At 40.4% G+C, this 18306-nt stretch overlaps 1 protein-coding gene across 3 annotated transcripts in view; it reads left to right on the forward strand.

Annotated features, from left to right (window-relative positions):
* The first annotated feature begins 796 nt into the window (after positions 1-796).
* trim62.1 (tripartite motif containing 62, tandem duplicate 1) overlaps positions 797-18306 on the forward strand; it is a 62666-nt gene continuing 45156 nt past the window's right edge. Inside the window, exons 1-2 of one of the 3 annotated variants that reach the window (XM_012881383.3) lie at positions 797-897; positions 2518-3064. In XM_012881383.3, coding sequence (XP_012736837.1) covers positions 2657-3064 — 408 coding nt within the window. In that variant the 5' untranslated portion in view covers positions 797-897; positions 2518-2656. Of the gene's footprint in view, positions 902-1026; positions 1138-2517; positions 3065-18306 lie in introns of those variants that run through there. The other 2 variants (XM_021307984.2, XM_021307985.2) reach the window with 2 other exon arrangements.

Consider the following 18306-nt stretch of genomic DNA (forward strand, 5'->3'; position numbering starts at 1 on the left):
TAATCCCAATAAAATGCATTGTAGTTTGTGGTTGTAATAACATGATACAAGGTTAAAAATATATATTGATAAAACAATGATAGTTTGGATAACATACTGAAAATATCTTTTAACCTCTTAAAGTACATTTTAAGTTCTTTATTTTGTTCTTAACAGTTTAAAACTAAACGCAAAATGACACAAAATAAATGCATCATTAAATATCAGATTTAATAATTTGAAAATGGAAATGCATACATCAAGTAAACGTAGCTCTAGTTATTTGTATAAATATTTAAATAGTTAAATGTAATAAGTCAAGCTGCGATAGAAATCTTTACCAGCTTTATTTAATGCTTGTAGCCTGAATTCAATGATTTCTGTGGACACTGCTGACATCTGCTGGTGGAAGACGAACACTGCAGCCCTTTGCTAAGTCTGTCTTTTTCGATCCATGAAAACGTTTTCCGAACTGTGACAAATCTCTTTATTTGTGTCAGACCCAAAACCGAAATGTAACTAAAGCCATTTATTGAACGAATTAAGCGTTTCTTTGACTGTTTTGCTGTTTTCTTCCCATGAATGTAACCGCTAACAGCGGGGAGAGCAGCCGAGTGTGGGTCACTCCATTCTTAGAAATGCGGAGGGGGCGGGGGGGTTATCCGTTAGATTTAAACCACTCTACTCCACGCTGAAAATCTTTTTTTATTAATTTAAAAAGACTCCGCTTATTTATATAACTTATATTATTTTGTTGAAGTGTTCATATTGGACACGTATTTTATTTTTTACAGACTGTTTACCCCCTTCCAGCACCCCTCCGTGTTTAACGCAGTTGGTATCGTCCGTTGCCGCTGTGTGTTGGTCTCCTTCCTGAAAAGACACTCACACCGAAGCCGCTGATGTCGCTGCGGAGAGGTCGGTAGGTTAACGCTTGTTCCCTCCGCTTTTAACGCGTTTTTGTCGTGGGAAATGTCACGTTAAGTTAAGTTCACGCCGTGTGTGTTTAAATAAGGTTACATATTATTGACCAGCAGGTTTAATTGATTGATGCTACGCCTTTTTATTGTGTCATTCATCCTCCTGTCGTGGCTCTTTTTTTTCTTCTTGCCTTGTCTGTTGTGTTTCCAGATCCAGCTAGGTATCGAATCGAGCTAGGTAAATGAAGCATGTGCTTCTTTTATAGTATGTGTCTCACTCGGGGTAGTTTTTAATTGATGACAGCAATGAAATGACCTGTTCGGGGCTGTCGAAAAGTATTCCGATGAGGGGGGGAATTTAAAAGGACTCCGGGTAGGAAGGTAGGTCGACAGCAACAGAGGACAGGGCTGCAGGTGTTTGCCTGTTGGTCGCCTGGCAGTCTGTGGTTGGCGTTATGAGAGAGAAAAGAGAGATAGAGAGGGCAATAATTACTGAGTTGAGGAAGTGAAAGAGCGTTTCCTTAAAACGCTCCAGGTGTCGACGCCGATAAGCGGGAAGCTGTTAAAGTGAAACTTACCTGGGTTTTTATTTTATTTTATAGGCGCTGAATAGATGGAATCTACACGGAAACTATATGTTTAGGGTATAAATAAGGCAGCAGCATCTTAATTATAACTAACAGCCAATTAACTTCTTTAATTATTGAAATCTGAGTGTGTATTTGTGTTTAGCCCCGTTTTACCCTTACAGCTCTAAATAAAATCAACCAGCTTCCTCCACCAATCAGCTAATTGGACACTAGAGTCAACCTGTGAGCCCCAAAAATTTAGAAGAAAAACATCAATGAATTAAACGTCGACCTGAAGACTTCTTAGGAACACACCAGGCGGGTTCTTCTCTTGTCCTGAGTGGATTTGAAGATAGATAATATAGGACGATCCTGGAAGAAATCCTTTCAGAGGCGGCAAATGGCTGGATGGCACGGGCTGACATTACCAGCAGGGCAGTGACTTTAAATGGTTTGGATCAAGTGCATTCATGTGTTAGAATGGCCTAGTCAAAGTCCAGGAGACACAAATAAATTCAAAATCCAGGGTAAAATGGCAATAATAATCTTTATTGTCACTGCAACATACATTAAAATTAAATTTGTTCTCTGCATTTTAACCCATTTAACCTCGGGGAGCAGTGGGCTGGCACTGTGCGGCACCCGGGGAGCAATCTGGGGTTAAGGGTCTTGCTCAGTCTGTGGGAGTTGAACCCAGAACCTCCAGGACACGAGCACAATGCTCCAGCCACAAGGCCACATCTAGAATGACTGAAATCAGGTGACACTTGACCCTTAAGAGGCGGGAAGCTCTGGTTTCTGTAGCGTCTCTCTTAATAGTTAGGATTATTTGAGTTGTAGCAATGATTTGTATGATTCAATAATCTCTCACCAGCTTTAGGTTAGACTCAGCTCTGTAGCAGCTCGTGTGAAGTTATAAAAACCCTTTAATAGTTAATGAGCTCTTATCTCAGTCCATTTAGTTAATGTCACTTTTTACTTTTAAAAAGGGGACCAGTCAGGTTAAAGGCTTGATGCATCGTATCTTCTCTCTTCCCCCTCTCCAACAGCGTCCTGAAGCATTCCTACGATCTTCCCAGTCCGCACTCGCATGGCCGTGAGCCGTCTGCTCGCAGATTAAACCGAGCGCGCTCTCCGCTTCAGAACGCCGTTCCCTCTTTGAATGCCGCTCCGCCTCCGCCTCTGCAAATGGCTTGCTGTCTGAAGGACGAGCTCCTCTGTTCCATCTGCCTCAGCATCTACCAGGACCCCGTCAGCTTCGGCTGCGAGCACTACTTCTGCCGGAAGTGCATCACCGAGCACTGGAGCAGGCAGGAGCCGCACGGGTCGCGCGACTGCCCCGAGTGCCGGAGGACCTTCGCCGACCCGCTCCTGTCGCCGAGCCTCAAGCTGTCCAACATCGTCGAGCGGTACTCGGCGTTCCCGCTCGACGCCATCCTGAACGCGCAGAGGAGCTCCTACCCCTGCAAGGACCACGAGAAGGTCAAGCTCTTCTGCCTGACCGACAAAAGCCTGGTGTGCTTCTTCTGTGACGAGCCGGCGCTGCACGAGCAGCACCAGGTGACCACCATCGACGAGGCGTTCGAGGAGATCCAGGTCAGTAGGAGCAAAGGCGCTCCGGCAGCTCGTTTTTAGTAACGCTAACTTCACAGCCGAGCTCTTTCAGACCGCAGCAGCTGCCTGGTCTGTTTTAGAGTTAAACCTCAGAGCCCACAGTAAAAGCTGTTTGGGGCGGGTTTGTGTGAATAGTTTGCTTCTATTACTGAAGCCCAGGATGAGTCCGCTGACTTTAGGTAGCCATTATATTCTGGTTTGTGACTCTTGCTGTAATCAGAGGGTGTTGAACTCATTGTTTCTGCGGTGATAAATGGAACTGAGCAAAGAGACGAGACGGCATGGGGCGAGCTGCTTGTAAGGTGCAGCCAGACAGACACAACCTTTTCCAGGATCCCGGGTAGATTCCTGGGGCCACGCTTCCACGCCTGTGGTTGTTTCTTCTGCAGGGACAAATCAGAGTATCAAGGTGGGAATCTACCCCACACACAACATGTGGGGAAGGGGGCAGTACTCTGTTCACTACTTTGAAATTTCTACTCAGAGGTTGCAAAACATAATATTATGTTTCAATTTAAGCTCCTCTGTAGTCCACATTTTCTGTTTACTTCACACCAAACAACAGTTGGCATTTTATTTTTTTTTGCAAACAACATTTAACCTACACCTAATGGTGAAAATCATTTACTTTTTTTTAACATTTAAATAAAATAAGCTAACCTTAGCATAGATATTAAACGAATCGCGTAAATGCCACTGCAAAAACGGAACTAAAAATAAGTCAAATTTTCTTGAAATTAGTCTGTCCTTGATTTGAGCAGGTAAATAAGACGATCTGCCAATGAAGTGAGTATTTTGACCCCTAAAATAAGATAATTAGATATTCTTCCCTCTAAATAAGATGATGGAGATAAGATGATTTGCCAATGGAATAAGATTTTTGCACTTAAAATAAGAACAACTCATTTATGTGCTCAAGTCAAGGACAAATAGACTAATTTAAGAAAATTTGACTTATTTTCAGTTTCGTTTTCGCAGTGTGAAACATGGACGTCAGCTTTCAGCGTCTGTGGAGGCTAATAAAGGTAAACGGTCCCGTCAAAGTTATGGATTTAAAGGTTGTAATCCCGACTGGAACGCCGCCTCTGCTCCAATAGCAGGTACTGATGGGCCGGGATGATGTGGTACTTTTTTAAATAAATAAAAAAAATCCACAAACTTGCAACAGAGGTTTTAAATTAAACTCTATAACATGATTATACATTAAGCTAAAATCTAGAATAAATGCTTCAAACGTTTTAACAGAATTTTGATTAATCATGGTTATAGCTCAGGATATCCTTTTTTTTATTCACCTTTTTTATTGAGGAATTTATGTAAGAGAAGCCGTTAGCTGGTTAGTTAGGCTATCTGCTCAGTAGGGCTGGGTATCATCTAGGATGAGCCGATTCGATACGATTCTCGATACACAGCTCACGATATGATACGATTCTCGATACATGGCTCAGCTTGATTTGATTCCAATATCGATATTTATTACTTTGAATTAATGCTCAGTGATTCAATCACCAAAATCAGCCAAATATTATGTTTATGTTCTATTTATTGATCACAGACATATTAACAGGAAAATAAAGTGCATTTGCTTCAATGCATTTAACGTGTCACAGAAACCAAAAATGTGCCCAAACATCTGATTTTAGGGACAAAGGAGCTTCTAAAATCCTGTCGGCCGTTCCACAAATTCGTCTCACTTGCTCTCCTTCGCTGTGAACTGTAATGGTTGCGCTGTAATAACGCCCCCTAGAGGTTGAGAGGTATATCGATATTGAAAGCCAGAATATCGATATTAAATCGTTTTTAAAAATATCGATATTAATCTTTATATCGATTTTTATGCACAGCCCTACTGCTCAGGTAGCCCGTCTGCAGTTTTAAAATATTAGATCAATAGGAGTGATGGCGGTGCTCCTTTATTTCTCCATTACTGTCAAAGTTTTTCCTAAACTGGAAATATTAAACAGCCAAATGCATTATTATTATTTTTTTATTCATTTGTTTAATTTCTTATCAGCGAGGGAAAACCGAAATGATCTGTTTTCAGCCATCTGACTCTGCAGTGTGCAGCGGCAGGTAAGGGAGGGGCAGAATCTCTTTACTCAATGCTTTTCTCTTTCTCCCCCCAACATTTCCTGCCACGTTCACGCCCCAGTAGTGTTTTTAATAAATGTGAAATTTGTCTGGTTTGTCTCGGTTTAGAGATCTTGACTCAGCAGCACATGAAATTTGAATGTGCCGGCAGATTTAAAGGGTTTGTGAAGTACAAGCAGTGTAATGCTTTGACCCCTCAATGATTCATTCCCCTTCACATCCAGGATTTTTTGACAGGAGCTGGCAGTGGCTGCAAGGACATAAACTCGCCCCCTAAAAAGCTCAAGTGTGTCATATGTTTGTATGCTGGGTTGAGTTTTCCACGTGAACAAGAATGGTTCAGTGTTTTTTTCCTTTCCTCTCCGTGTTTGAATAATTCCTTTCCCGCTGAGCCAAAAATCCAATAACTGTGAAACAAAGCTCCTAATCCGGTTCCTTTGGCGCTTCACGATGCATAGGAACGCATTCCAGCTTCCTCCCCTCTAATACTCTCCAATTTTCATGCTTCACATTACCTATGTATTGCTCTGGTCAGAAATTTACATACACCCACCATGGCTGCGAAAACCGATTATTTGGGGATTGTACGTTTGTGGCCTACTTCATATTTTATTTTCTAATTTTTAATTTTTTTTTCCTGGATTGAATAATCATTGAGTGGGGAAAAAAAAATAACACCCTCAAGACTTGGTTGTGCAAGTTTGGATTTATTGCGGATTATCTCCTGTTCACACAGCTTCATAATTACACAGACGGGCCTAGATGTGTGCGTAAGCACAGCTAATGTTCGGTTGAATTAATTATGGCAACTTCTACTCGTAACAGTGCTGTTATTTAGCTATGAATGCATGGTTCTGGTAAAATTCAGTCTGGGTATTTAACTCCTGTTGTCATAATCTGAAGAGTTGGTGTTGAGTGAACTGGTTAGTGTCCGGGGACAGACCCGGCTTTTCAGCTTATTCCTCAAATTTAAATGGGATTTAGCCTGAGTCTTTATTAAGGCTGTTCTAGAAGCTTGATATGTGCTGATGTATTTGTTCCAAAACCTATTTTGATTAGTTTTTTTTATCAGTGTACTGTCAGAACAACAGATTGTCCCACGTTCAACCATCTATCCGTTGGCTTTAGATCAAAGAAACTGGCTAGAACTGGGGCAACAGGCCCAGACATCCCCCTCCCTAGCGGCATCATTCAGGAGGATCCCAAGGCAATCCCAGGGCAGACAGGATATGTAGTCCCTCCATTGAGTTCTGGGTCTTCCCCTGGTCTCCACCTAGTGGGACATGTCCTGAAAACCTCCAAAGGGAGGTTTTTAGGGGGCAATCCTGGTTAGTTGACCAAACCAACTCGACTGACTGAGAAGCAGCGGCTCTACTTTGAGCCCGTCACCCTCTGGAGGAAGCTAATTTGGGCTGCTTGTATCAGAGATCTCATTCTTTCAGGCATGATCCATGCCTCGTGATCATGGGTGAGGGCTGGAACGTAGACTGACCAGTAAGTCGAAAGCTTGGCTTTTTGGCTCAACTCTCTCTTCACCAAAACAGACCTGAGCAGCACCCACATCGCTGCAGAAGAACCCCCAATCCATCTGCCAGTCTCTCGTTCCATCCTACGATCGCTCCTGAACAAGACGTTAAGATGCTTAAACTCCTCCGCTTGAGGTAAAGACTGACCTGGAGGGGACACTCCACCTTTTTTTTTATAATTGTGAAAGAATTTTGACTTCTTGTGGCAAACACAAATTCAAAGCAATGGTGAATGTATTGTCAGGGTTGTTACTTTTACTATTTTCTCCAATATTGGTTCCATGAGTACATCAATCAATAAATAAAAATATATGATTAGATACAGTTAAAGCAGCACATTGTAACTTTTAGCCACTAGGGGCACTAGACTTAGACTTAGACAACTTTGTCATTTTGTATGCAGAGAAATTGTACAAAAATTCTTTTTAAAACTGTAATTATTGTGTTTACAGAACGAAATTTCATTGCATACAGCTTGTAAATTGCAGTAAAATTAAATTACAGTACAGTATAAGGTGCAGCAGTGATTCAAAAGTAAACAATTGAAATGTAGACAATGCAGGAGAAGACATGTAACTTCCAGATTTAGCACCCCTGAAGGCTACTGACAACATTGTGCTGCCGCAAAATAAAAAAAAATCTCCTTCCGTGTTTTGAAATCTGATAGCAGATCAGTTTAGACCAGCTGTCTGAGAAGTCATTCTGTTACTTGTAAAGACAAGCCCACGTTCATCCCTCTAGATTAAATCTTACATCAGAGAACCAAAAATATGTCTGGTCAGGTAAGTGTCATAATTTAAAATGTTCGCAAAGGGACTTCTATGGGACTTTTTGGGCTTGGATATGAATCTTATCAGACCCTAAACACTGTTTGCATGCTTTAAACTTTAAGCGCCGCTCTAGGTCTCATGACGCGTTCAGTGACGGGTTCAATCCACTCAGGTAAAAAATGCGAGTTTTAGAGAAGGGCAGCCCGCACGGAGCATCTATAAGTGTCAAATGCTGTATATTGACCCAAAGTTTCATTTAATACATCTCAATTTACTTGGTTTAAAATTTGCACGGTGCTGCTTCAATGTGTCGAGTTTTGCTGTATGAACCACACTTCCCTATATAACAGGTGTCCTGAAGTGCCTATTTTGAAATGGGTGTGTTGAAGAGCAGCATTTATTGGAGGGGCTTTGACATGCAGTCACAGCCATTGAGTTGTCTAGAAAACTCTGCCAAAAAGTACTTTTAAAACAATCTTTTATTGTAATTACAATAAATGCCACAAAAAAAGATACAATTTTAAGGCCAATATTACCCACCCCTAATATCCTCTGTGGCACATGGTGCTGACTGCATACTACTGTGAACACAAGGTTAAGGGAATAATAAACCAGATGCTCTACCAGACTGTTGAATTTGGCCATCTAGGTTGTACCAACGTGATTTCTAAGATGTCTCAAAACTGGTTTTAATATGTATAAAACTAGATGACATTATACTCCTGGAGTTGAATAAACTTTATGAATTATTTCACATGCGTCCTGATTGCTACAAACGGAGCTGAACTTAACCAAATATTGGTGCAGATGTATTTATATATTTCTGCCTTTATGTATATTTTGACTCTTTGTAGATTGGAGAAAACCCATAATAAATTTAGTCTAGCCAGTCAGATCCCAAATCACATGACCAACATTGTTGCTTCAGCTGTGCTGCATCTCTGAGGTTGCTGCAGCCTTTGACTATTCATGATGCGGTCCTCTTTGACTCGTCTAAAAATACACCGTTGACACGGAGAGGTCCATTTGGCTCTGGCGCTCCGAATCGGAGAGCAGACTGTGACTGAATTATGAACTCTATCTGATGAGGGAACAGAATTGCTGAATAATAGCCATCATGTCGTTTAGAGGTCTTCCAGGTTCAGTCGAGCTCAGAGCACGAGTCACTGGGGGGGGGGGGGGGGGATTACATTTCCCTGCTGGCCTCAGATCCCCCAAGAGGAGCATGAAGAATTAAATGGAGATTGTTTTATAAAGTAAATTTATGGCTGCTTATTTTTGTATTGCATGGATCAAAGGCATGCTTAAAAGGTTTGAGGGATTTGGCCTATAACTAAAAATCATAACTGCATATTTAAATTATCTATAGTTTTAAGAGGTGCACTAGAGCTGCACGGTATTGGGAAAACTTTCGATATTGGTAATTGTTGCGATAACGATATGGATTGGGATGAATGCAAGAAAAAAAAAGGAACCAGGTACAATGATTGGAAATATCGTGCAGTGTACATCCGCCATTAGTCGGTCTTGTCTCAGTCACACCATCTACAGCGAAGAGTGTTGACACCGCTATCAATTAGTGACATTTCTCTACCCTGGTCCTCTGGACCCACTGACCTGGCTGTTACACTGCTAAAAAGGAACTAAAAGTAAGTACATTTTTCTTGAAATTTGTGTATTTTTCCTTGATTTGAGCAGATAAATAAGATTATCTGCCAATGGACTAAGTATCTTTACCCCAAAAATAAGATAATTAGATATACTGTACTTGAAATGAGATGACAGAGATCATTTGTTCCTATTAAGTGTAAAAATACTCATTCCATTGGCAGATAATCTTATTTACCTGCTCAAATCTAGGACAAAAACATTAATTTTAAGAACATTTTACTTATTTTTAGATCCATTTTTGCAGTGTATATTTGATAAATAGATGTTTAACAGGCTTCTGCTGCAACTGGTGACTATAAAGAAGTCATTTAAATCGGGAGCGCCGGAGCAGAGCTGCATCTAAAACACGAAGGGCAGTCCTGTTCCTGAGAACCACTGATGCAGCAATCACTGATCGGAAAAGCTTCGCTCAGAACCAGCGAAGCCGGAAATCGTCCGACTCTAATCACCAGCAGATCTTATTATCTCTAGTAAGTTTACTGCATGTTTTCCCACACAGCCAGACTCTTCTGTAATCCCGTAAAGCAGTTTGGATCAATGGCAGGTTATTTTGACTATAGTTGATTTCTCTCTAACTTTACGCCCATTAATGGGACGGATGATTTAAGTGGTGAAGAAAGGTGCTTAGAAACGACACACAGCAGAGGGAATCTGAAAGCTGATGTCTAAAATGTTAAGAAATCCAGGAAATACCTGAAGAATGTCAAGTTCTTATCAAATTAAATGCCTTAAAAAGCTTTTCCTATGTCTGAACTTTCCATAATAAGTTTGAAATTACCTTAAAGATGTCCTAAATTAGGGCTCCTGAAGCTGGCCTTTTGCTTCTTTGGAAAATGAAATCAAAACGTCTAGATAATTTATAGCCTTTAAGCTCCTTCTCCATGAGACTGAATGTTTTTGGATGCCTGGTTTAAAAGCAGGAATAAGTAGCTAAATACTGTTTCAGCACTACAACAGGCTAAAGTTCAGTAAACTGGCTTAGGAGTCTATTGCTTTTCCATTCAGAGACAAAGAATACCCCTTTATATTAAGTTATATTTAACTTGCTTAAGTTATAGAGTTATAGTTGAAAGTTATTGAATTACTTAAGCTGTTTTCTGCAGTCCTTGTGGAGCTTAAATTTAAACCAGCCGACATCCTCATAAAGCTTTTTGCAGCACTGCATGAGGTTCTCTACACTCTTTCTTCATCACTTTGTTTTCGTCCCCTAGTATAAATTCATCCGTACAACTTTTACTCAGTTGGCCGATTTTAAAATATTAAGTCCCAATCCATCTTGGGGAAATAAATACAAATGCATTGACTTATAATATGATCAATTTGCATGTTTTTGAGGGCTAACTAAAGGTTTTAGACGCACTACTAAGTAGCCATCTTGGTAAGTCAGAAGTGTAACCTCTAAACATTATGAGCTGGCGTTTTCACCAACATGTCGGAGTACAGCTAATATCGGCGCTGTCATCTTTAGTTTCCTATCAGGCGCCGCGCTTGAGAAAGGTCAACAGTGTGAAATCCTTGAACAGAAGTAATTAGGCCCAGCACAAGATGCTTCTCTCTTCTTGGCCACCAGCTCCTCATCGCTGCTTAGACTTCTTTTCAAGGCGGCGAGTTTAGCATTTTGTATTCTGGCAAGAGCCTTGGACGCTTAGCCAGATCCACAAACGCTGAAAGAGAGCGAGCGCTCCGTCCAAAAGCAGCCCTGACCCCCGACAAGCTTGGCCCTGTGCTCTCCTTTTTGGATGATTTATGTAATGTCTAATTCTTACTGGACAAACAAACATGAGATGGAGGCCGCCCTTAATAGTGGGTATGTTGTTTTTTTCTTCTTTTTTTAATTTGGTCCATAGCATAGTGTGTGTATAGTGGCTGTTGCCTGCATAATTTTCCTTTTCGTTTCTGTTTCCAGTAAACAGACGAGAGCTTTGTGTCAAATAGGAACGAATGTGTGTGAGCTCTGCCTGCAGGCGCAAACTTCACTTAACATGAGGCTTAGCAGTGCTTAGCTAAATGCCAAAACAATATGATGAGGATGTGTTAAAGAGCGGCAGCAATCGGGTCTCTTTGCGGCGTTAATGTGGCCGAGGGGGGCAGGCACATGCCAAAGCAGCTTGGTGGCATGTTATGAAATAAACCTTAAGAGTGTCTGTAGTGTGGGAAAGTTCGCTGATGAGCAAAATGGGATTTGATAGGTAGAGAGCCAGAACTTTGCCCCTTTTTTTTGTTGTTGAACTGTTTTGTATTCCAGAGCGGTTCAGCTGTGTCTCCCTCTCCTCCCTATGCTTTCTGAATTTGTCTTTGTTTGGGAGATGTGACTCATCTTTTAGTATCTGAGATGGGGGGAAAAAAGAAAACGGCAAATATTGTTCACTTCTCAAATCATTTCAGGGTATTCATGGTTTCATTCTGAGGGAGAATGAACCAAAGAAATAAAAGGTTTTTGTTTTTATAGTGCGTTTTTTTTCTCCAACAGTGTATTCATTTAGTGTTGTTCATCTTTTCACTTCATTGCCTATCGTGTGTTTTCTGCCACCAGTTTGGGTTTATATGGTCGCCTTGTGCCGCCGAGGTGATTCACAGTCGATCAATTCCCACTGCTTCCTGCTGTTAGTGACAGCAGGCCGAGTGGCTGCATCGGGAACATTATGCAGCCGCTGATGGAGGTTTCAGTTTGACAAATCTAATGTGCTTTCTTGTTTTACATGCAAGGAGATTGGTAGATAAATATATAGTCAAGGGGGGGGCTGTCAACTCCCTGCTCTTCAGTTGTAGTACCATCTAACCATAATAATGTTTTGCTTTTTGTAACTGTTGACCAGTTATATTGTTAATGGAATATAAACAATTTTTATTGTTTTTTTTTTTTAATGATGGTGTAATTATTGTCCATTTAATGTATAACAAAATTAAATATTGTAGAGATCTTTAGTATTGCACACATCTAAATCTAAATCCCCTTTCTCACAAAAAGGATTTATACATCTATATTTAGTGTGGTAGTGTACAGTTATGTATGTATTGGAGCTTTGAGTTAACATTTGCTTTAGTGATAACATTGAAAAAACTGTGAAATAGGCCTTTAGTTGAGCACTGATTGGATGTTACCAAGCCTCTAACGCATTATTGGACGGTGGTGATTACAGTTCCTACTTTTTGTATCCTGCTTCTGAAAAAAAATAAATAATTGAAAATTAGTCTCAAACATGGAAATCAGGTGTCAAGCGTAACGCACTCACCTTCATAATTCTGGCTCATAAAGATGTAGGGCTGGACGATAACTCAATAACAATATTTATTGATAGACTTATGTCGCTGATGGGGGGGGGGGGGGAAACTGGTCAATAAAAAGTTCAATAGAATAAAAGTTTTCCTTTTTACATTCTAGGGATGTAGGTTAATATTACAGTCATTACATACTCCCAACCAATCACAAATGCAGACCCAGAGACGCTCTGCCATCAAGCTCCGCCCCCTTCAGAGTTCAGAGAGCACACGTTCTTTTTAAAAACTGGCTGTTCAGGTAAAAAGTTGGTTGAATAAACGTTGAGTTTGAATTTAGTGTTTGTGTTCTGTATCTAAAATTAGGTCACTAAGCAACAGCATAAAATGGCCAGGGCTGCACTTAAAATATATATTTTGAAATTGTTGATTATCGATCAATATGATTTCTATTTTATCCATATTCTTTTTTTCCCCACATCGCCCAGCCCTATAAAGATGGCCTAAACGGAAGCTGCAGCTAAAACAGGCATTTGTATGAAAATTTCATGGCATGATGGCATAATGATGTCAATATTTGCACAAAAATATGATCAAATAGTTTTTATTTACTGTAAAAAATGAACATTACTCCAAACTGCTGCTAAATCAATGCAGTATATTGTTACGGTTTTCACTCAAAAATGGATTTCTTTTTAAATTCGATGTATTAGTTAGTTAGTAAGGTGACCTTTGATGGGTGGCACTTCCTTCCACACCCTAATTGTCTGTTTTCTGGTTTTTAGTTTTAATTTTCTGGCGAGAAATATTTCCTAAAAACCAAATGTGTTTTTTTTTTCTTGTACCGTACTTTATGGACTACAAGTCGCTCTGGAATATAAGTCACAACATTCAAAAAGTGCGTCTTAAAGAGGGGGGGAAAACAGAGAAATCGCACCGGACTATGTGGCACCAATTAGAAATTTATTTCACAAAGTCCAAGACTAAAAATTGACATTTAATCTGGAAAGGCAACTTATTCAATTACACAATTGCACCCACAAAGGGTTGAATAACATGAAACATACCTGGGAGGTTGAATTGGGTCAATTAGCATAACAAGCAAGCAACTCCAACTAGCGAGTTATTCAGCCAGGTTTTATCCAGTGCATTTCAGCGAAACAGTAAAATTACGCTTAAATTAGACAATGTGAGCGTAACAGTGCTACGTGCCAAGCTAACAGTACGACACGGGTGTTTCAGCATCAACGGAGAAAGGTCAGTAAAGCCCTTGAATGTATATCAGAGAAGTTGTAAACAGCCCGGACAACATAAGCTAACGCTAGCTGTTATTAGCTTTAGCGACGGGGTTCTCTCATGGTCTGGGCTCCCTGTTCGACCTGCATCACATAAAACCACAAAAACATAAACATGTTCAGTCTTTGTTGTCTATAAGTTAATGTTTACATCTTTTAAGTGGTAGAGGAGCAGTATATAGTTTCCACAAGCCTAGAGAGCCCTTTTGCCTTTTTATAGATTATAATGTTTACTCCATGTGCTGGTGAAGATTCTCAGTCATCCAGGTCATGGTCATTCCAAAAAAAGTAAAAAACAAAGCAACTGGACTTGTTTTTCGTAGTTGAAGACGTTTCGCTTCCTCTCCAGGAAGCTTTCTCAATTCAAAAAGTCTGGAGTAATGTGCAGTACCAAGCTTTATACTACTGCCAAACAAAGGCCTTGTAATGGCTTAGATAACATGCAAATGTTGCACCAGTTTCTGTTCGATCTGCTGGCTTAATGGCTTCAACGACCGTCCATTACTAAGGGGTGGACGTGTTTCTGTTGAATTTGCATGTTGTCTAAGCCATTACACGGCCTTTGTTTGGCAGTAGTATAAAGCTTGGTACTGCACATTACTCCAGATTTTTGAATTGAGAAAGCTTCCTGGAGAGGAAGTGAAACGTCTTCAACTACGGAAAACAAGTCCAGTTGCTTTTGTTTTTTACTTTTTTTGGAATGTTTTACTCCATGGTTCATTTTGTTCCATATTAACATTTAAAAACATGTTGTATATTTTATATGCGTCACACCTGTCCAGAAGTTATAGGATCAGCCAAACTATGGAAGAAAGTGTGACCAGTAAGCAGAGGGAACGTGTAGCAGCCGTCTTTCAGCCAGCTGGCAGGCAGTGCACTGTGACGGATGCAGAAGAGGGAACCTTACTCTGTACTCTATCAGCTAAGGAAAACCCAAGTAACTCTGGCACTTTCGCTTTCTTCTAATTAAAATGGCTTTATTGGCAGAAATAAATTGGTGCACATGCACAAATTTTTTTGTCGGTCCAGATTGCATTCTCTACAGTAATCCTAATTTCACTAAGAGCCCAGCCAAGCTGATGCTGCGTCCTGATTTGGACATCAGGCTAAACCTTCAGAGGAGAGGTGGAAAATATTATCCAGGGAATCTAGCAGCTCTGTGCAGGCATCCCTACGCAGCGGTTCACCCACCGGCTTTCAGAAGAAACGAATCAACGGAGACCCAGGCGTCGCATTTTATTTCCATCAAAGGATTTATAATATCTCAGCTGAACATGTTTTATTTTCCCAGCTCTTTCAGATTGAAAGCAATTCCCTGAAGGGAAATGTAAAGATACAGTTTTAATAGTTAGAGGGGCTGATAACAATAAACGCTAAAAACAAACCTATGGCTAGTTGCTCCAAATAAACAGAAATCTCATCCGATCCAAGGGATGAAAGTCTACACACCCCTGACAAAGGAACATTAAATTGAGTTATTCTTCTGCCGTTTGTTTTGAAGAAACGTTGAGCAACTTCTCTACATTGTAGGAAATGTAAACGGCCCTTTGTTCCGCTCGTATGCTGTGTAAACACCATGTTGAATCAGCTGTGCAAAGGTGGCATGGTGTAGGTTATAGCTTATTGTTCAGCTGATGGATGGATTTGTTGTCTGTTTACAAGATGAAAGGCTTACCACAGACGTCCTTCTCCAAACGGGCTCATTATACGGACCCAGAAAACAACATAAATTTCTTTGTTTTCGCCTCTAAAGCTCGCCGAGGCTGGAGTCAAAAAGCACAATAGTGCCGGCATGTACTCGTTTACCTTTTTTGCACAAACGGCGTCCTTCAGACAGCCGATGGCTGATTTGTCTGCGAGTTCCTGAGTAAACAAACGCCTCAATAGGCTGGCATTATGAATGATCTGAATGATCTGAATTAACTTTTAACTTGATGGTTTTTGCCAGTTTGGACCAGTATAGCTCTGGATATACCTGTGTAATAAGAATCTTTTTTTCTTATAATGAAACTTAAAATACTGATTATCATGAGGCTTTCTAGGGCTAGTTATGTCACCCATCCGTTATGTCAGGGCTTCTCTGCCATTAGTCTGTTGACAGGTTTTTGGCTGACCAGTAACACACGTGCTTTTAGTGTGTGTGTGTGTGTCAGGATGTTATCCCCTAAGCCTGCCATGTCACTATGTTGACCTCAGGCCGTAAGCCTCGTCATGTTGAGAGCTTTACCTCCTGCTGATTTGCGTCCTTTTCCACCCCGTAAGTGTCCACATGGCCGAAGCTTTAAGCCACGTACTCGCCCCGAATCCCCGATTTGTTGCACGGCGATGTGTACACACCTGGCACACAGGCACCCGGCACATAGTTGCTTTCTTGCACATAAAGGCTATTACGGTGGGAACGAGGAGGATTTGTCTGCGAGTCTGCCATTTGGATCAGGGCGCTGGGATTTCACTTGGAGCAAACGTTTTGTGATTGGATGTGATCTGGCAATCGCGCGGGTCGGCACTGAAGCTTATTTGGATGTGGAGTGCCGAAACAAAAGTGTACTTTTAACAAGGGTTGGGTAGAATCCATTTTTTGTTCTCAAATAATAACATGATGTAACACATTCATTGAATGTTTTTAATGTGTGTCATTTAAGAGCATAATAAAGGCCTCTACTTGATTTTTCAGTCTTCATTTTCTAACACTATATGCAAAACAGAATTACCCTTTCTTTCTTATTGGCTTCACATCATGGAACAAACCAATTTAGGCAATACATTAATAAATTTACCATAAATGAATAAAATACAACTTAAAAAAATCTTTTAAAGCAAATTACAATTGATTTGTCACATTAAGTAATTAAAATTGTTTATTAAAAACAGGTTAGCGGGTAAAATTTGGGCATAAGAGGTGTGACACACCTGAAGTTGAATTGTAAACTTTTTTTTTTTAACTACATTTATCAAGACCCACTGCAGTGTTGTTAGAGCATGCACCAAGGGAAGGAAGGTGTTGGATTTGCACCATAATCATAATGATCATATTTGCAGATCAAAGGCTCTCTACAACAACCAGTCAGATTCGCTTCTGCACACTTTTCCATAGTGTGTCCTGCCACGGTTTTCCTACCTCGTCTAAACTTAATGTGTTCTTCCAGTAGGGGTTTTGCATCTTTTTGATATCATGATTCCTACCTCAAATGGTAGCCTTCTGTAGCACAGAATTGTAATTTTGTGTAATAATTTAAAAAATGGCATGAGGGATTTTTGGCCTTAAAAGTCTCTGCGTAGTGTGGTTAAACACAAACTTTACAGGTTTCTTAATAAAGTGTGTTCTGCCACAAGTTTTTTTTTTTAATAGACTTTCCTAACTTTTTTGTTTTGAGATTTTAGCATCCAGTTTTCCATAAGAAAATAAACATGGTTTGAATTGTCGTTTTAATTGCTTTTATATTAAGACTACTTGCAAAACAATATTTATTGATTGGAGCAAAGTGGTTTATTAATCAGATGAATGGAAACAAGTATCTAATAGGGCTGGGCAATATATTGAGATTTTAAAAATTTCTATTTTTATTTTTTTAATAGATGAGACTGTTTATCAATGGTCAATGCTATGCTAGTTATACTTCTATGTATTCCAGTAGGTTATTTTTCAGCCATGTCTCATTTATCTACAGCTGTTTGTTTTTAAAAACATATGCCTGTGAGACATTTCGAGGTAAAGCTTTGATTCAGAGATGCCTTTTTTTTTTTTTTTTTTTATGAAAAACACATAGCAAGATGAGTATCAGCACTTGGCCAAAAAAATGGTCCATATCACCCACCTTTGTATCTACTGTCTCACGCAGAAAAGGTTTTTAACTATACAAAAGTACCATGGCAGCCCTAAAGGATGTTTTGTCAAAATTAATCCAAGGGTTGATCGGCGCTATCGTTTTGGAAATTGTTATATTTGTGGATCACTGTATCACCACATGACACTAAAGCTAAGTGTTATTTTGAAAATTCTTCAATTGTAACTTGGAAACTGGCCAGGTTGATGTAACAGTAACTGGGTTTGGACAAAGCGAGCCACTTTATTATCAAGCAGCTGTGGCCTAAAGTCGACAGCGAGATCCTGCAGAGGACATAATGGAAGCCACAGCAGCCGCTGAGCTTTAAATGTGATGACGGCGACTGCCAGCGAGCTGTGTGCATCCTCGGTGATGCAGCGCCGGACCGACTCTTCCTGCTGTTGGGCCGCCCTCGGGATACGTTTCCGCTCTATCTAACAGCAGTGAAGGAGCAGATACCAGGAGAAATGGGCTGTATCCTGCTGTTATCCATGCATGTTTGGGGATCTGACTGTTATACTATAGGCTGTCAGGGAACAAATGGAAACTGTGCAGTTGTGCTGATTTTTTTTTTTTTTTTTAGTTTAGGTGAAGCCCACACTGCAGCATGGATGTCAGTCAATGCTCCAGACTCTATTAATGCCAATCATATAACCAGTTTTATTTTATATCAGACCACAGACAGAAAGTTAATATCGAGAATGCAACAGCATTTTTTTCCCCCCATCTGCCTCTCTTGATGTTGATGATTTTGAAAAAGGAGACCGAGCCTTGCAGCCACTGAAGTGATCTCCTGGTAGCCGGGGGGGGTGAAACCACACAGTCGTTCAC

Source organism: Fundulus heteroclitus, chromosome 20 (assembly GCF_011125445.2).
Source record: "Fundulus heteroclitus isolate FHET01 chromosome 20, MU-UCD_Fhet_4.1, whole genome shotgun sequence".
NCBI classification, from domain to species: domain Eukaryota; kingdom Metazoa; phylum Chordata; class Actinopteri; order Cyprinodontiformes; family Fundulidae; genus Fundulus; species Fundulus heteroclitus.